Source organism: Acromyrmex echinatior, chromosome 14 (genome assembly GCF_024713525.1).
Source record: "Acromyrmex echinatior isolate Ae372 chromosome 14, ASM2471352v2, whole genome shotgun sequence".
NCBI classification, from domain to species: domain Eukaryota; kingdom Metazoa; phylum Arthropoda; class Insecta; order Hymenoptera; family Formicidae; genus Acromyrmex; species Acromyrmex echinatior.
In genome coordinates this window covers 4,848,475-4,864,547 of record NC_141865.1, presented here as the reverse complement: position 1 = coordinate 4,864,547, position 16,073 = coordinate 4,848,475, and the positions used below count along the sequence as shown (strand labels likewise).

Sequence of the window (16,073 nt, the reverse complement as noted above, 5' to 3'; positions counted from 1 at the left end):
ACTTTAACTGAAACAATGAAATTAAATAATTTAATTTAACTCAAGATAATGTATTAAATTTAACTGAAATTTAGTTTGTTATTTACTAAATGCATACATCGATATAAACATTATTTATTTTGAAATCACTACAGAAATGATTTATTAATCATTAGACTGATTTATATTTTGACACACATAAAAGATAAAAATGATATTTAACGGGGCAAAAGGAAAATATTATATGGATAAACATAAACCAATCCTGTTTCAAAGTACGAAAGAGAGAAACGATATATATCATATATATATTAATTTATATGTACTTATAAGGAATATAATTCACACATGCCAAAAAATCAGAGACGAAATTGCTGAAATTGATATTTCGCACATTTCATACAAATATCCACAATCATGTCGATCTACTCTCAATTACGCATTCCAATCCTAATGTCGCTTCAGTACCATACGAAGCCTAGATACCACGCGATCATCATTACATGGCGCTTACTATGTTAACGGCGGTATTTCATATGACCTGATACACAGAAAGGACGGCACGTTTAGACAGACAGCTATACAGGTATTGTCAAATGCAATGCGTAAGCTATCTTTATTGCAACACAAAAGATTATCGCGACACAATCTTCAATGTTCAAGAATCACGAGCATTTAAACCGTAAAGAGGCATTCGCGGTTAGTTATGATTGTAGACGATGAAAACATGAAAAGACTTAAAGACAGTAATGAACAATGATAAATATAAGCGGACTTTGCCGTTCAAGTATTTAGTTTTAAGTTTTCTTCACCAAAAACACCTTCGTATATATATATATTATATATATAATGTCCTAACCAGTTTATAATGGAAATAATAATTGTGATAAATGTCGTAAGAATCTATATATTAAATTTAAATATATGTTTAATTTATACGAAATTACCGTAAATAATTTACATTTAAATTACCATAAATAATAAATGTTTAATATTTGTCAATAAATGAAGGATTTTTCAACTATTCCAAATTTATATACATATGTATACATATATAAGTCAGAAAAAATTTTGATTTTGATTTTAAAAAGATCTTTCCTTAATAAATAAATTGTAATTCAGAAAAGAATTTTTATCATAAACATTGTATATATTAACATTAACCTTCCGATTGCTCTCTATACATATATACAATTAATATACTATACAATTAATAAAAATAAAAACCTAATTAACTTATTCAAAATCACGTTGATATGAAAATATTCTCTAATTCCAGTAATATTACTGCTAAAAATCAAAATAAAAATATAAAATAAATCAAAGTTATAATTGAGTTATGATTTCGACTTTTTTAGAAAATGTCAGAATTGTTTATAAAGAGACATTAATTTTAATAAACATTTAAAAGACATTAATTTTGCAATATCATGGTTTGCTCAATTTAGCCGAGTTCGAGGCTAAGTTATATCTCAATTTTATTACATATTAGTCTGACACTTGCCTATTCTTTTTATAGTGCGTCCACTGAAAATGGATTTGGAGGGAGTGGTCGGTCATGTCGTGCAGGGTACGAAGATTTTATTGCAATGTAAGGTACAGTCCGCACGACCCGCTGCTAATGTGACATGGAAGAATGGAACGCACCTTTTAAGCGAGAACAATGAGAGATTCGAAATGTTCGAAACAAAAATACACGAAAATGTGAGTATTAATTTTCCAAATGAATTGAGTTATATATAACTGAAGTTAGAAGATTGTGAATTTAAATAAATATTAAGCACGCTTCAATTTGTACTATATAATTTATGAACAATTTTTCACGTATGCTTATTTTTTACTTTAAAAAAGTCTTGAATATGTAAAGTGTTTTCTCATAGAAAAAAAGCGATTTATTCCGTATAAATAATAAAATATATAGAAATTACTTTCTTACAACAATAATAATTCTTATGAAGAGAAAAAGTGAATAAAAATTAAATGTATCAAATTTTAACTTTTTTAATCTATCATTTTTAATTTATAAAAAACTTTAAATTCGTTATCAACTATCCAAATAATACATATATGAATATCAATGTTAATAAAAATCCATCCAATAAAAAAAATGCGCTTCTGTAAAGGTTAAGAGTTAAAGTCTGGCAAAATTACTCTTTTTTTATAGAGAAAGAAAATTAGTTTTTCACTAAAAAGATCTTCCTATTCACCAAACGCGTTTATTGGATAGCGTGCACGGAATTTCTGATATACAATAGTTTCTTAATAGGCCTGGATTTTGCGTTAATTTCACCATTATTTGCATCTAAATAAATGTACAGGATGAGTAGGTTTCGTGGTACGCGACAATAAATGAGAGAAGCACTTCACAAAAGTTTTGATTCACTTACTAGGCGAAAGCGTACAGACTCGCAAGTGCCATAGTAAACTTCGAGAAACTACCTACCAGGAAATTCTAAATCGATCGGTACAGCACCTATCGTATATTTTAATTCCCATTTAACGTTTTTGCGGAGCAACAAATTTTCGTGTTCACCCTGGAAAAAGTGGCAGAGTCGAAACGAATTTAGACTCTAGGAAGTTCGACTGTTTATCGATCGATGTACTTTTCGAGGTTTCTTTTTTAAATTATATAGTTTTTATCAAATACGATTTAGATGTGTTCAAAAGAGGAATTTTGCGAATAAAAAGACCGTAACTATCTGCGACTTATCTTTCCATTGTTTCGTAGGGATGAAAGTGGTTATGTACAATTTTCGTTCACTCTTTATAAAAACTATTAGCGATCGTACAATGGAAAAATACTCACAAAAATGTAAAGAAATTTAAATTCCGATGGCTCTCAATTAAAAAACATTTTTAATGAAATTTTGATTGTGGAATAGTTAAAGATATATTATATTTATTTTTACAAATGATTAATATTTATACTTTAATATTTATACTTTAAATAAACTATATAACTATATCAAAACTGTTACAACAATCTATTTTTTTTTAATAACACGTTTTTATTTACCTTATTATTTTTATTGTTATAAATTAAAATCGAAAAAACAATGAAAAATAGATTTCAATTTTTTGTATGTAAATATTTTAAGTATTCAAAATGATTTATGCAAAGTTTTATTATGATTCAGAGATTAGTTGAAAAGATTTAGAAAAAATAAATATTTTGAAAAAATAAATTTTATTTACAAAATTAATCTTTACATCGCAATGTAATTTTACAAAAATTATCTCGAATACTTAAAATACTTGTATTAAAAAATTGAGATTTTTATCATTATTTTTCAATACATTCCCATTAGAGATACATTTCTATTAGAGATACATAGATTTTATTTGAATAAGAATACATCAAAGATACATAGTTTTTATTTCAATAAGAAATAGACTTTTTTTAAAAATAACTTATGATCCAGATGATAAATTTTTTGTATTACTTTTAAATATAAAATCTAGTGATCTCTCTAGAATAATTTGTAATTTTTTCAGAACTTTTTCATTATTTTAAAAATATATCCTTAAATATAATCCAACAAAATAAAATAAAAAATGACAACGTCAAGAAATCATCATTTACTTTCAAGTCACGTGGCTTTGTTTTAAATTTGACTTGTAAAAAAATAATTTCATGCTCGAACGAGTGGTTGCACGGCAGCGGTAGCATCGAAAAATCATTAGACTCCTCTACACATCATGTCGTTGCGCTATCGCGTATACATATATGCATGTAGAAGTCGTAGGCGTCACGCAGCTATCATAAATCCATTACGAAAGTATCTGAAGCTATAAAGCCGTGCACGCAAAATGACTGCATACGAGACCGCTCGCACCTACGTATAATTAGTGCAAAAAAATGTCGTCACGGTTAAAAGTCATAAAGTAGATAAAACGACATCCGTCTCTGTAACAAAAGATTTTTTATGTACAGAAAAATTTGTCTTTCTTAAAATAAAGACGTCTATCAACTGTCTTTTTATTATTCCACTTTCTTTGCATCGATATATATTCACGAATTAAACTAACAATATTACAAAATATTATTAATTAGTCCGATTTCACTAATGTAAGATTAACTTTAATCTCAATTCAATTTACTCTTTATTTTTTCGAAGAATCAGAAAAAATAAACAGTAAATTAAACAGAGATTAATCTTATATTAAGTGGAACTGGACCTTAATCGATAAAATGTTCAAATCAATATTGAAAATTCCTATTTTAGTTGTACCATGATTTACATCAGCAATAGCTTTTTGTTATTTTGTGTACAAACTTAACATTGTGCACTGCAATATTTTCACAAATATAAAAATATATTTATTTGAATAATTTTAATATGGAAATAAATATTTGAACAGTAGTATGGAATAACAAGATAACGCATGCACGACGAATTTCATTTATTTTGCGGTGTTAATTAACGATGTTTGAAGAAGAACCATCACCGTTGTATCTCGGCGCGTCGGCAAAGTTAACGAATCGTTGTTAATTAATTGCCAGTTCGTATAATTGCGATTATCAATATATATTTCTAATATTTGCAATTCCATATGAGATTGAGATATTATAATCGTATTATTTATTAAGTAGGCCTGATTACGGGACGAGCGACGATACAACTGAATCCGTTCAGAACATTACACACGAGAGCAGGCCGGTATTCAGCGACAAGCAATTACATGCCACGAATTCCTGCAGCCAATATGAGCGTCATGTCATAACAGGATTAAGAGCATCACATTTTTAAGCTCGAGTACACCCTTTCGCGCGAAGTAGGATATTACAAGCTCAGCAGGAGATGACTTTACAACAATTTTTGCGACAAGCATTATTTTCATGTTTTCTGTACGCTTTTGCAAATTCTCCTAATAAATTGATGCTATTAAAAAAAAAACCTAATTTTATTTTTATAGGAATATACATTTTATTCTAATAGGGATATATTTTTTCTTTTTAATTCTCATATATAATTTTAATCATATAATAATAGAATTAATTAAAAATTTTACAAGAATAAATTGAATGTTTTTTTCAATTACTTAATAATAATAATTTAATGAACTGGTAGATAATTTAGATAGTTATTTTTCATAAAATATTTGTTCTACATAATTAGATTTCATTTTTTACTATTAAGTGAAAATATTTTGAATTAAATGTTTAAAAATTTATTTTTGAAGTATAATGTTTAATTTACTGAAAATAACAATGTTATATAGAAGAAATGAGAATAAAGGAATAATTATACAACAAATAATACATTAATTTTTATTAATATAAAATTTCTTTTTACTGATATAGATCGAGATATCATTAAAATTATTTTAAATTAAAATAATTGCTATTGAGTGAGTATAAATTTAGCTTTTATGTAATCATTTATTGTTCTATGTGATGTTTTAAATCAAAATATATCTATGTAGTACTGATAAAACATACTATTACTCGAAAGAAAGAATTGATTACCTTTACCGCGAATATATAACAAGATATATACGTTTCATTACAAATATCGACTTGTTAGTGCTTTTTCAATTACGCTGTGTAATTACAGAATTATTAAAGTTACACGGAACTCCAAATGAACGCTTACAGTATTGCGTTACTTTTATTTTTCGCCAACTGGAAATTGATACAGAAATCCATTTTTTGATGAATCAGGAATGTTCGGCGGCGATTAAAACATATCATAGAAATATGATAACGTGAATATTTTCAATATACGACGCAAGTTAATTAAAATCTATCAAAACAGATAAACGCTAATTGAATCGCTTTTATTTTTTGCATTTTGCTCTCTATTTTTTCGATTTAAATTTTTTAAAATTAATCTCTAAACATAATCGCGTTTTTTTATTATCTATATTTTTTATTGCATATATGTCATTTTTATTACTTTAAAATAAAACAATTTATAAACGATGATATAAGTTATATCGAAAAAGAGAATAATAAGAAAATAATAGAACCACGCGAATAATACACGCTCATTTTTATAAATAAAATACTGTTTAAGCATTTGACCAATACTCAACAAATTTAGCGATATAAATATTCAAATTTAAATATTTTTCCATTAATTATTTTAAACTTCTTTGTTTATAGAAGGACGGTACATTCGAGACGATAAGTTATCTCGCGTTTACAGCATCAGTATACGACAATGGCAAGACGTTTAAGTGTTACGCCGAAAATTCGGTTACTCGTATCGAAGATCTAAAACCAATGAAGGAAGCAACAACGATCGAAGTATTATGTAAGTATACTACAAGTTGAGATGAATTAGTGATTATTGACACTAGCCATTCTTTTGCAACGATGTATTTTGTGGCTTTATCAGTATGATAAGTTTAATTTTAATTTTTTTTAATTATATATTCTTTTATTCACTTATCTCAAGTATCTTCAGATTTTAATATTTTTTAAGAAAAAGTATATATGTATAATTGTAATTATATACGTATATATCTTTTTAAACAAATAATCGCAAAGAGATTGAAATCAAAATTATGTCATACCGAATCGAATGAGATTGGATTGATTCAGAAAAGATGAAATTCAATTTTATCTAAGCAAATATCCAGTATCTCACAGGCAAGTTGGATCAAATAATAACCGATTCTATTCATTTTATAAATAATAACAAGAGCAATATAAATTCGTCATTTTTAATAGTTACAATTACGGTTAATAGCATTAAAATAGCGACTGCTGCAATAAGATTGCATTGTAACTCAAAATTTACATTTTCATATCATAGCGAGCATATTCTGCATCTATGAGAAACTGTGAGTTACAAGAGCGGTTATTAACATTTGCATACACTTAGTCCTTATGAATCAATCCTTTAAATAAATAATTCTACACATACCTGTTCGTTATTCATCAGCATAACGCTATGCAAATTGATGTAACTTGGAAATGCCAGCAATCAGTAGAATCTTAACTTACTATCGAATTCAAAAACTTATTCCTTTCTACAATTAAATGTGACATGTAAAATTTATATACGATCACGATAAGAAAAAGCTAAAATTGAGATTTTAAATAACCTGTTGTTCTATGTTTTAATTAAAACATTATAATAATAAGATAGGATTTATCCCTGTCATTATTGCTATTAATTGCAAAAGATTTCTAACCATTTATGCTTCTATATTTAAAAATGACAACTTTCGAAGAATAGATCGCAGTAGAATAAACTTAATAATTTTCAAAAAGGAATAAAAATATAATTGAAAATCTTGCAACTTTTCAATTTACGTTGCAGAAATCAAAGCAATATGTTCAGAAAAAACGATTGAAAATTTTGAAATGATGAAAGTTAAAGAGTTTTATTTTCCGAGAATATTTTCCGTTTGAGCATCTAATAAACATTTATCTTGTCCTTTTTGAAAGATTGACTAGCGTAAGTCGCACGTTTATATGATTTTTCAGTCGCATGCTTCGGTAGATCAACGTCGATACGCTATAGCTGGACAACTTTTCCTTATATACCTGTAGATGCTTTCACAATATTTTCTTTTGATGGAATAATATAATTTTCGCAAATGAAATTTCATTTCCATGTTGTCCAAACATTAAAAAATGTGAAAGCTTTCTATCGATACTACATACTTGAAAATGAAAATATATTCACAATTATAAAAAAGATTATTTAATCACAATTAAAAAAATTAAATTAATTATTTTACATCATACACAACTAATCAAAAAATTTTTCTTCTTTCTGACATTCATTATAAATTATCTTTTTTTAAGAATGTCAATTATTATAGATTTACGACTCGTTTAATTCTAAAATCATCAGCAGTGCAGTTACAACTTTTTTAAGAGCGTGATGTCTTGATTACGTGAGCACGGAAATAGACAAAAAGAGATGGACGATTGTGCATCTCCCTGATGTTTCCAGTTACAGAATAGCGGAGAAACTTTCGTTTTGTTGCCAGAACGGGGACTACCCATGGATTGGAAACGAGAAACTCCAGACATCAAGTTTGGCACGTTTCCAACTCTCTGGCTTGCATCGTGACAGCAACTCTCGCGTCTATGTATTTACGAGAATTTTGTTTTATACTCCCTCCGTATTTTCTGGGACCTGTTAAGTGCATAATATTGTGACCTGAGCGGATCTAAATTTTATATTCAATTTAAGTTTAGCGCTATCCATCTTGGAACAAAAGGCAATCGTGAAGATAGAAAAATCTTTACGGTTTCAGATATCGAAGAAAGAAGAGAAATTTTTATTTCACAAAAAAGCGAATACATTAAAAGCACATAAATTTTAAAATAAGATAAGATTTCAAGAAAAATTAACTTGTCATTTTAAATCTATTTTTATACTAATAATATAATAATGAAATATATTATTTTAATCTTTTTTTGAAAACATTTCATCTTCAACATTAACTTGACAAATATCAAGAAAATTAATATACGATGCTATAAAAGAATTTTATCAAATTTATTAGTGTTTAAAAAAGATAATAATTATCTGTTTTTAATTAAACAATTTTATTTTTACGATTACATTCTCCTTTCTTCGCTAGAATTTTCACTGATAAATGTTCTATCTTTGCGACTACGTCTAAATGTTGCACATTGATTTTTATTGTTTGTAACATTGCTTGTTTTATGCTTTAGATCCGCCAATAATTAAAATGAAGCCAAACAACATAACTGTTAACGAGACAGACGACTTTTTAATATTTTGCGATTATGAGGCAAATCCGGCTACGCTACTAAAGGTGACGTGGTAAGTGGCCATTATCACGTAAAGATATAATACATACTAGCTTGAATGAATCCTTTAGGATAACGATCATTTTCCTGTGGGAAATAAAGGCTGGTTCTGTTAGATAAATTAGCAGCAGAGCTCAAGACATTTTTGTTTTATTCATACAACAGAACTAAAGATATTTTCGTTGCTTTTACATCTTAGAAAATAAAGTTAGTGCTATTTCCTCGTTTTATTTCTCTCTCTAAATCGGGTGATATAGGTTACGAGACGACGATGAATTAGTGTTAAACGAAGAACATTACGATGGTGGAATCACGGAACAAACAGCACTCACAGTGAAAAACGCGACTCCTAGCGACATGGGTTCTTACAAATGCATCCTGGAAAACAACGCCGGTCCAACCGTTTCCGAGGCTACCGTACAGGTTTCAGTCTTTTGTACGTATCGTCTTTTATACAAGACAGATAACAAAAGTCAATTGCTGAATGTGATAAAAAGTAGTCGATAAAATCTAAAATCTTTACAATTTTGTGTCCACAAACATGGATTATAAATCTCCCGGTTAGTAATAAATCTAAATCCAACAGAATCCCATTGTACTTTTGGCAAAACCTTATTTTCTTATTTCTCGCGGCAGTAATTTTCCATGGAGCACAGTTAATCTTTTTATTAGAAAACGACAGCTTCATTGAAAGCTATGCGATTACATCGGGAATAAAGTTGGAGAGAACTCGGCGCGCGACGTACTTTTGAACTCGCGCGAGATTTATACGGCACGGATGTATATATCGTGTTTTATTACATAGATAAGCCGGTGGTGGAAGTGATAATGGATCCGGAAACACCTGTGAACGAGGCGGATCGTCTGAATGTTTCGCTAACGTGCGAGGTCGACGCCGGTAATCCGGCGATACTGACAGCCGTCCGTTGGTATTTGGACGGAGACCTATTGAAAGAACTTCCGGATTGCTCGAGGAATAGCACTGCGAGCTCCGAGGAATCATTGGCATTCTGTGACATCGACCCCAGCAAATTGCTGCTGGAATCTGTCGGCCGCACCTTCCACGGCAACTATTCCTGCGAGGGGAAAAACGATGCTGGTTGGGGACCGAACTCCCCGAGCACGTCTGTCATAGTTTATTGTAAGTCCTCTTTGTCATCTGTCACTCATTCGTGTTAGACGGTGATAATACAGATATTGGTGATGCCTATTTCCAACTATAATACGTGTTCCGAATTTTTTATGTTTTCAATGACAAATAGAAATTATATTAAAAATTCTGATTTTACAATATTTGTTAATAGCAATTTAAAGGAATGATGTTATAAATAATTAATGATTCTTCTGGAATATTATCATTTGTGTTTAACATTAATTATTGCAGCAATAATTATCGATTGCGAATTTTATCTTACACATGTACACGACCAATATTGTTTATCTACAATATCTTATTTAATCGGATTATATTTAGTATGGGATATTAGTTTGTCTCTCCCCCTCCCCCTCCTCTCTCTCTCTCTCTCTCTCTCTCTCTCTCTCTCTCTCTTTCTCTCTTTCTCCTTTCTTCCCTGCATCTCTAAAACATTTCCGCAGATAAGCCCGGCCCGGCGTCGATAACGTACGAACCTCGGCAAGTGGTGAAGAAACAAGCATTATCCATCACTTGCTTCGTTTTGGATCCCGGCCGACCGAGGGTGTCAGGCTTCAAGTGGCTGCGCGGCTGGCACCGACTTCCAGACGAGAACGAAGCCACACTCTTCATCGAGTCAGTTAATTTGGAAACCGAGGCGAATTTCACATGTCTGGCTTACAACGAAGCTGGTGATGGAGAACCAGCCACAACGTTTATCGACGTATCCGGTGAGTACATATGTCAATGCGCTTAAAACTTTATCCAGCAATTACTGTGAGTTTCATGGCGACATTTTCGAATCCAACTCAACGGTAACATATTTAAGGATTCAAATAATTCAATTCACTTTGCTTGTTATACATTTGAAACGTATATTTTGATCAAAATTAAATTTAGGAATTCTAAGAGAAATTCTAGATTATAATTTTAGACACATCGTAAGTTAAATTTTTATCTCTTAATTTCGTTTGAATATTATCTAACGTAACCTACGTATTTTATAACATATGTCTATCACGATAAACCTGACGTAATGTTAAGATTTTATATTAAACTGATCTCTTCTATTCCAGTAAATGATATAATAGATTGTCCAACATTTCTCATAATTATTGAGTGGCAAATCCTATTATGCTTAACTGAGAGTTATCACTTCTCATTAGTGGCCCCAACGTTCATTAAGAAACTCCATTCGTATCGCGGCTACGTCTATAACGCGCCTAACGTGAGCATCATGTGTTGGGTCGAATGCGCTCCGATCTGCACTATTTCCTGGCTGAGAGATGACATTCCCATGAACTTCACGAAAACGAATCGATACTACGTGTCGAACGTTTATCATCCGCCTGACCCAAGGACCGACGACTTCGAGAGCATCCAATCGACTCTCATATGGAATCTGACGGTCTGGCCGAATGGTCAGCTCGACCGTGCTGAGGATAACGTCAAATTTACCTGCAAGAGCAGTAGCAACGGAATCGGTCCGGGCGTGGAGAGTTTCACCCACTTTCATGTCGAGTGTACGTTTCATTCGAATCTTTCTTTTTGGCGCGGCGATATCTCTACTTGCTTACATTCCATTTTATAACGGTCCATTTATTTAACGAGATTGTGAGAAGAACAAATTTTTTTTTGTTCCTCACACTATACAAAAGAGAATTTCCTGTTGATGTTAAACTTAATGTTAAACAAATATGTAAGGCGTCTTAACATCATTTAATTTTTAACATATTTATTGTAAAATATGTATAAGAATTTCTGTAAAATTGTTTTTGAAGTATATATTCGTAAAAACATTTTAAAATTAAGAGAACAAAATGAATCTCAAATAAGAGTTTATTTTTAATTTAAATTTGCCGCGTAGATTTTTATATTTTTCGTATTGATATAAATGACTAAAATTAATTTTTTATTCAAGTTCCCCCAGAGGATATTACAATATCGAAGAAGATAATCAATGTGATAGAGGATACAGTACCAGAAACTGTTGAGTGCAACGCGAAAGCGCGACCAAAACCAAACTTCCGGTGGTTCCGCGAAGGATCCGCGGATCCTGATATCATTACAGAAGGTCACGTGTTTGACTTGAAAATGCCAATACCACGGCGCAGTAGTAGCACTTATTATTGCGAGGCATGGAATCGTCACGGCTCCTTGAATATCTCATTTATCATGAATGTGCAATGTACGTTCTATTAAGTCTTTAGACTTTTAAATAAATAATCAAAAAACTTTAAATTTCTATATTTGTTAAGTTATAAAAAGACATATGTATGGATAACATGAAATTAATCTTGCAGTTGTTTTCTTATTTTTTGTTGTTCAGTTTTAAATACAAAGAGAGAATTAAATATTTCTTCCAAATTTTATTTTTACATCTCGACTTGTATCTTTTATTTTGATGTAAAATTTAATATTTTTACACTCGTTTTTCTCAATATCATTGTTAATAAAAGAAATTTCTAAAAAGTAATTTTTCTACGTGCTTTTGATGTTTAATAGCGATGTCATATTTTTCATGCAGTTAAACCAAACTGTCAAATAGAAAAAGAACGATTTGAGGGCCAGGATTATGTCGTTTGCTCAGCCAACGCCAATCCGAAACAGACGGATTTCACTTGGTCATTGAAGAACGAAAACGATTCGCTAGAGCAGGTCGCACAAATACGAAACGGAAAAAGTTATATGCTGCTCGATACCTCAGTCACTAACTTCCGGACATATGTGTGCGTGGCAAACAACACAATCGGCCATTCCGTAGCGTGTGAACGCGATATACCAGGTTTGGTACAATGAACTTTTCATTGATTCGCTGATATCGTGTTATATTTACAAAAATAGCAGTAGTACTTTTCGAAACGTTTCAGCCGGGATTATTTGAAAATATTATTGCATTTCAAAATAATTTTTCTATATATTCTTTATATGGAAATGCAAAAAAATATGTGATGCAAAAAATATGAAAAAATATCAGTGATAGAAAAAATTTTTTGTAATGATTGTGCATACAGTTTACGTTATATATTGGGAATTTGTTGTGAGACAGAAAAAAGAAATAAAGTTTCCCACTAAATAATTTTTTTTTTACGCGCATATAATAAAATCAAACGTCTATTACTAACATGAATGAAATATCAATTTTTTAATATCGATAATTAATATAAATTAATATAAATTTCATATAAATATCTTATAACTGCAATTATTTCGTAATGTTAATGTTTTTTTATTGTATACAATAATTATTTAATATTTTTGAGACATAGATTGATAGCACATTTTCATAATTATCTATGTAATCGTTTAACTTATAATAAGAATGATAACTTTTAATCTGTCATCACAAATATATTTAGTAGAGTTTGTCACTTTACAGCCCACCATGGAGTTAAACGTAAGTTTAACGCCTCCATCACAAATTTTACAAATAATATATATTTTGCATATAATTATTATTTATGTGTATGTAATTATTATCCAATATATATTACAAGAATATATATTTTCCTTTTTTTTTAAATAAAACATTTGATTGCAGTTTTAAACATAATATAAAATATATTGCGATACACACAATAGTATTATACGCAAAAGAATAAAATTAAAATAAAAATGCTTTAAATTTTGTGTTCTGTCATAACGCGAGCAACAAATTTTTCTATAGATTATTTATGAATATAAAATGCAATAGATGTCCTTTTCAATTATTTAGCTTGTTTACTATCCTGTATTTCAGTACAAAACTTCAAACATTTTTTTCTACGGTTTTATACGTGCTGCAAATACTTGATCATATAAAAGTTATCATACAGATAAATTAATTTACTTTTCGTTGCTTGTTCGATTTTTATTACTTTTAATATTTTAGTAGAATGAAATTGTCATTCATGCATCATAATTATACATTTTGTTTATATATAATAAAATCAATTATTATATGTTACAACCTATCCTGTTACAGGACATATACCTTGGTGGCATCGATTGGACGGTAATCTGCTACTGATTATTATCGTAATGACGGTGGTCATGATACTAGTCCTAATACTGATCTGCGTGGCCATTTATATCGTGTGCCGACGAAAACGCAGTCAATTGAAATGTAAGTTATCTCTAATATATGATCTTTATATCTGCAATTGTTCGTTCATCGCAGCGATTTACATGACGGAGGTAAAATGGGATTTCTTCGAACACTTTGTAACAAATCAATATAACTTACATAATTATTTTGCTAATTGTGTGAAAATAGTGCAATCTCTCAATTTTATTACATGACATAATTTATTACTTTAAAATATTCCAAGCAAGATCTGAATCTGCATTATATTTATATCTGAAATATATTTTTGATAAGGCTTTAAAGAAATTCGAAGAAATTCAATTTGGCAGCCTATAAATATTAATCATAATTATATTATGATGGTCTAATATGATTAATATACATTACATATTTTACATCTGTATATACATGTATCTAAAATGGCCCAAAACTAAACGTGAATATTTCAATATATTTTAAATCTATAATTATTACAATTGGAAAATAACGTTATATATAAACAATAATGATATTTCTTCCATATATCCTCACGATATTGTTTTATTCCTGCCAGTAAAACGTGTTGTGGTATAATCTCTATGTTCACATTCTAGTATATTTCGCATTATCTTCGTTAATGTAAAAAGTATTTTCACATGTAGTTAACACACCAATTATCCTTTTGAGTTTTAAAGTTATTAACTAATTACTTGCATTTACATTTTATATTTTCTTTGAAAATTTAATTCAATTTTATATATAAAGCTTCTTAATAGTTATAAATAACGGCTTGAATCACATGTAATCGTAAGTATATCAAAATTACTTTAATCACACGTGTTGCAAACATTAAATTGATTTATTAATATAATATTTATATATTTAGAGAACGATTGTATTATTCTGAAAAGCATTTTATTTATTGATAAAGTTTTGTTAATCCAGTGCGTGCAAACAGATGTAGATATATTACACATTGTATACAATATTATATTATCTTATATAATTTATGCTAAGTAGAATAAAAGCATGCTCACACTATTTGATATTTCTGTATAAAGTAGTTAAACGACATAAAATTTCCATTTAGATGGAGATAAATATGAACAATTAAGAAGAAACATATGCTTCGCTGCTATAATGTTGATCAATATTAATTTGTTTTTAGTAATTTCTTTTCGTTATAAATATAATTTAAAACAAAAAAATTACAATGTCATAAATTATAATATCATATTGCAGTATGTTAATTTTAATTCTCACAAAAAAATGATTCGTAGACATATTGAATATAAAGGCCCAGTACTGTATGAATTAAATGAATGTACAAGATCGAAATAGATTAAACAAGAATACTGTAGAGAATTTTTTATATTGATTTTATAATAATACGGAAAAAATAATTAGATAGTTTAATGTTTGAAGTCTATATTAAAACATTAAACTATTTAGTTATTTTCTCCGTATTATTATAAAATCAATATCAAAAATTCTCTAGGAAATAAATCACAAATTGTCTAGGAAATAAATCAAATTAATGAACTTTTCCAATTCATAAATTAAATTTATTTTTAAATTAATGATATTATGTATATGTATTGTTACGTCCGAACTCCGGATAATCAAGGAGTTGAGAATGAACGCAGCAGGAACCGAATTTTACCGATTTCGTCGCGTTCAAGCTCAAGATAACCAAGGAACTGGGAGAAAGACCAATGTAAATCGAGAGGTGTTTCGTTTCGTCTGGCTCTAGACTTACGACGAGTCGGGGGAAGGACGAAACGAAAAACCTCTCTTGCGGTTAACGCTCCACTGAGTGGACTCACGAATCGAATGTACTTGTTTAAAGGGCATAAATTGGGTCAGTATGCCACGAGGCGCACTTTAACGCCAGTGCATTCGTGTGTCCTGTCTTTCGGTTATGAAACTTAATCTTTCTAATCGGGGAAAGAACTAAGTGCAATCGCAGACTAACTAAGAATAAATACAGGAAGAGTTACTCTAAATTAACAGAGTCGGATTTTTATCTTTATTATAATATAAAAAAGAACATTAGTAAATTTTTCTCGTGTTTACAAACTAGTTAAAAATATATTCTTCGTGTAATGGTTGAGCGAGTTGTGTATGTGTGTGAGTGGAGCAGAGAGATTGCAACAAAGAGTTGAAAGAAC

At 29.5% G+C, this 16,073-nt stretch overlaps 1 protein-coding gene across 15 annotated transcripts in view; it reads left to right on the top strand.

Moving 5' to 3' along the window:
* Window positions 1-16,073, top strand: part of nrm (neuromusculin) — a 174,274-nt gene that overhangs the window by 131,345 nt on the left and 26,856 nt on the right. For 14 of the 15 annotated variants that reach the window (XR_015547457.1, XR_015547456.1, XR_015547459.1 and 11 more), the window contains 11 exons: window positions 1,499-1,683; window positions 6,089-6,239; window positions 8,627-8,738; window positions 8,983-9,161; window positions 9,531-9,866; window positions 10,322-10,588; window positions 11,024-11,380; window positions 11,779-12,045; window positions 12,385-12,642; window positions 13,237-13,254; window positions 13,822-13,962. Coding sequence is in view for 10 of the 15 variants with exons in the window: in XM_087413522.1 (XP_087269648.1) it covers window positions 1,499-1,683; window positions 6,089-6,239; window positions 8,627-8,738; window positions 8,983-9,161; window positions 9,531-9,866; window positions 10,322-10,588; window positions 11,024-11,380; window positions 11,779-12,045; window positions 12,385-12,642; window positions 13,237-13,254; window positions 13,822-13,962 (2,271 nt within the window). In the remaining 5 variants the exon portion in view is untranslated. The remainder of the gene's footprint in view (window positions 1-1,498; window positions 1,684-6,088; window positions 6,240-8,626; window positions 8,739-8,982; window positions 9,162-9,530; window positions 9,867-10,321; window positions 10,589-11,023; window positions 11,381-11,778; window positions 12,046-12,384; window positions 12,643-13,236; window positions 13,255-13,821; window positions 13,963-16,073) is intronic. The other variant, XM_087413518.1, reaches the window with a different exon arrangement.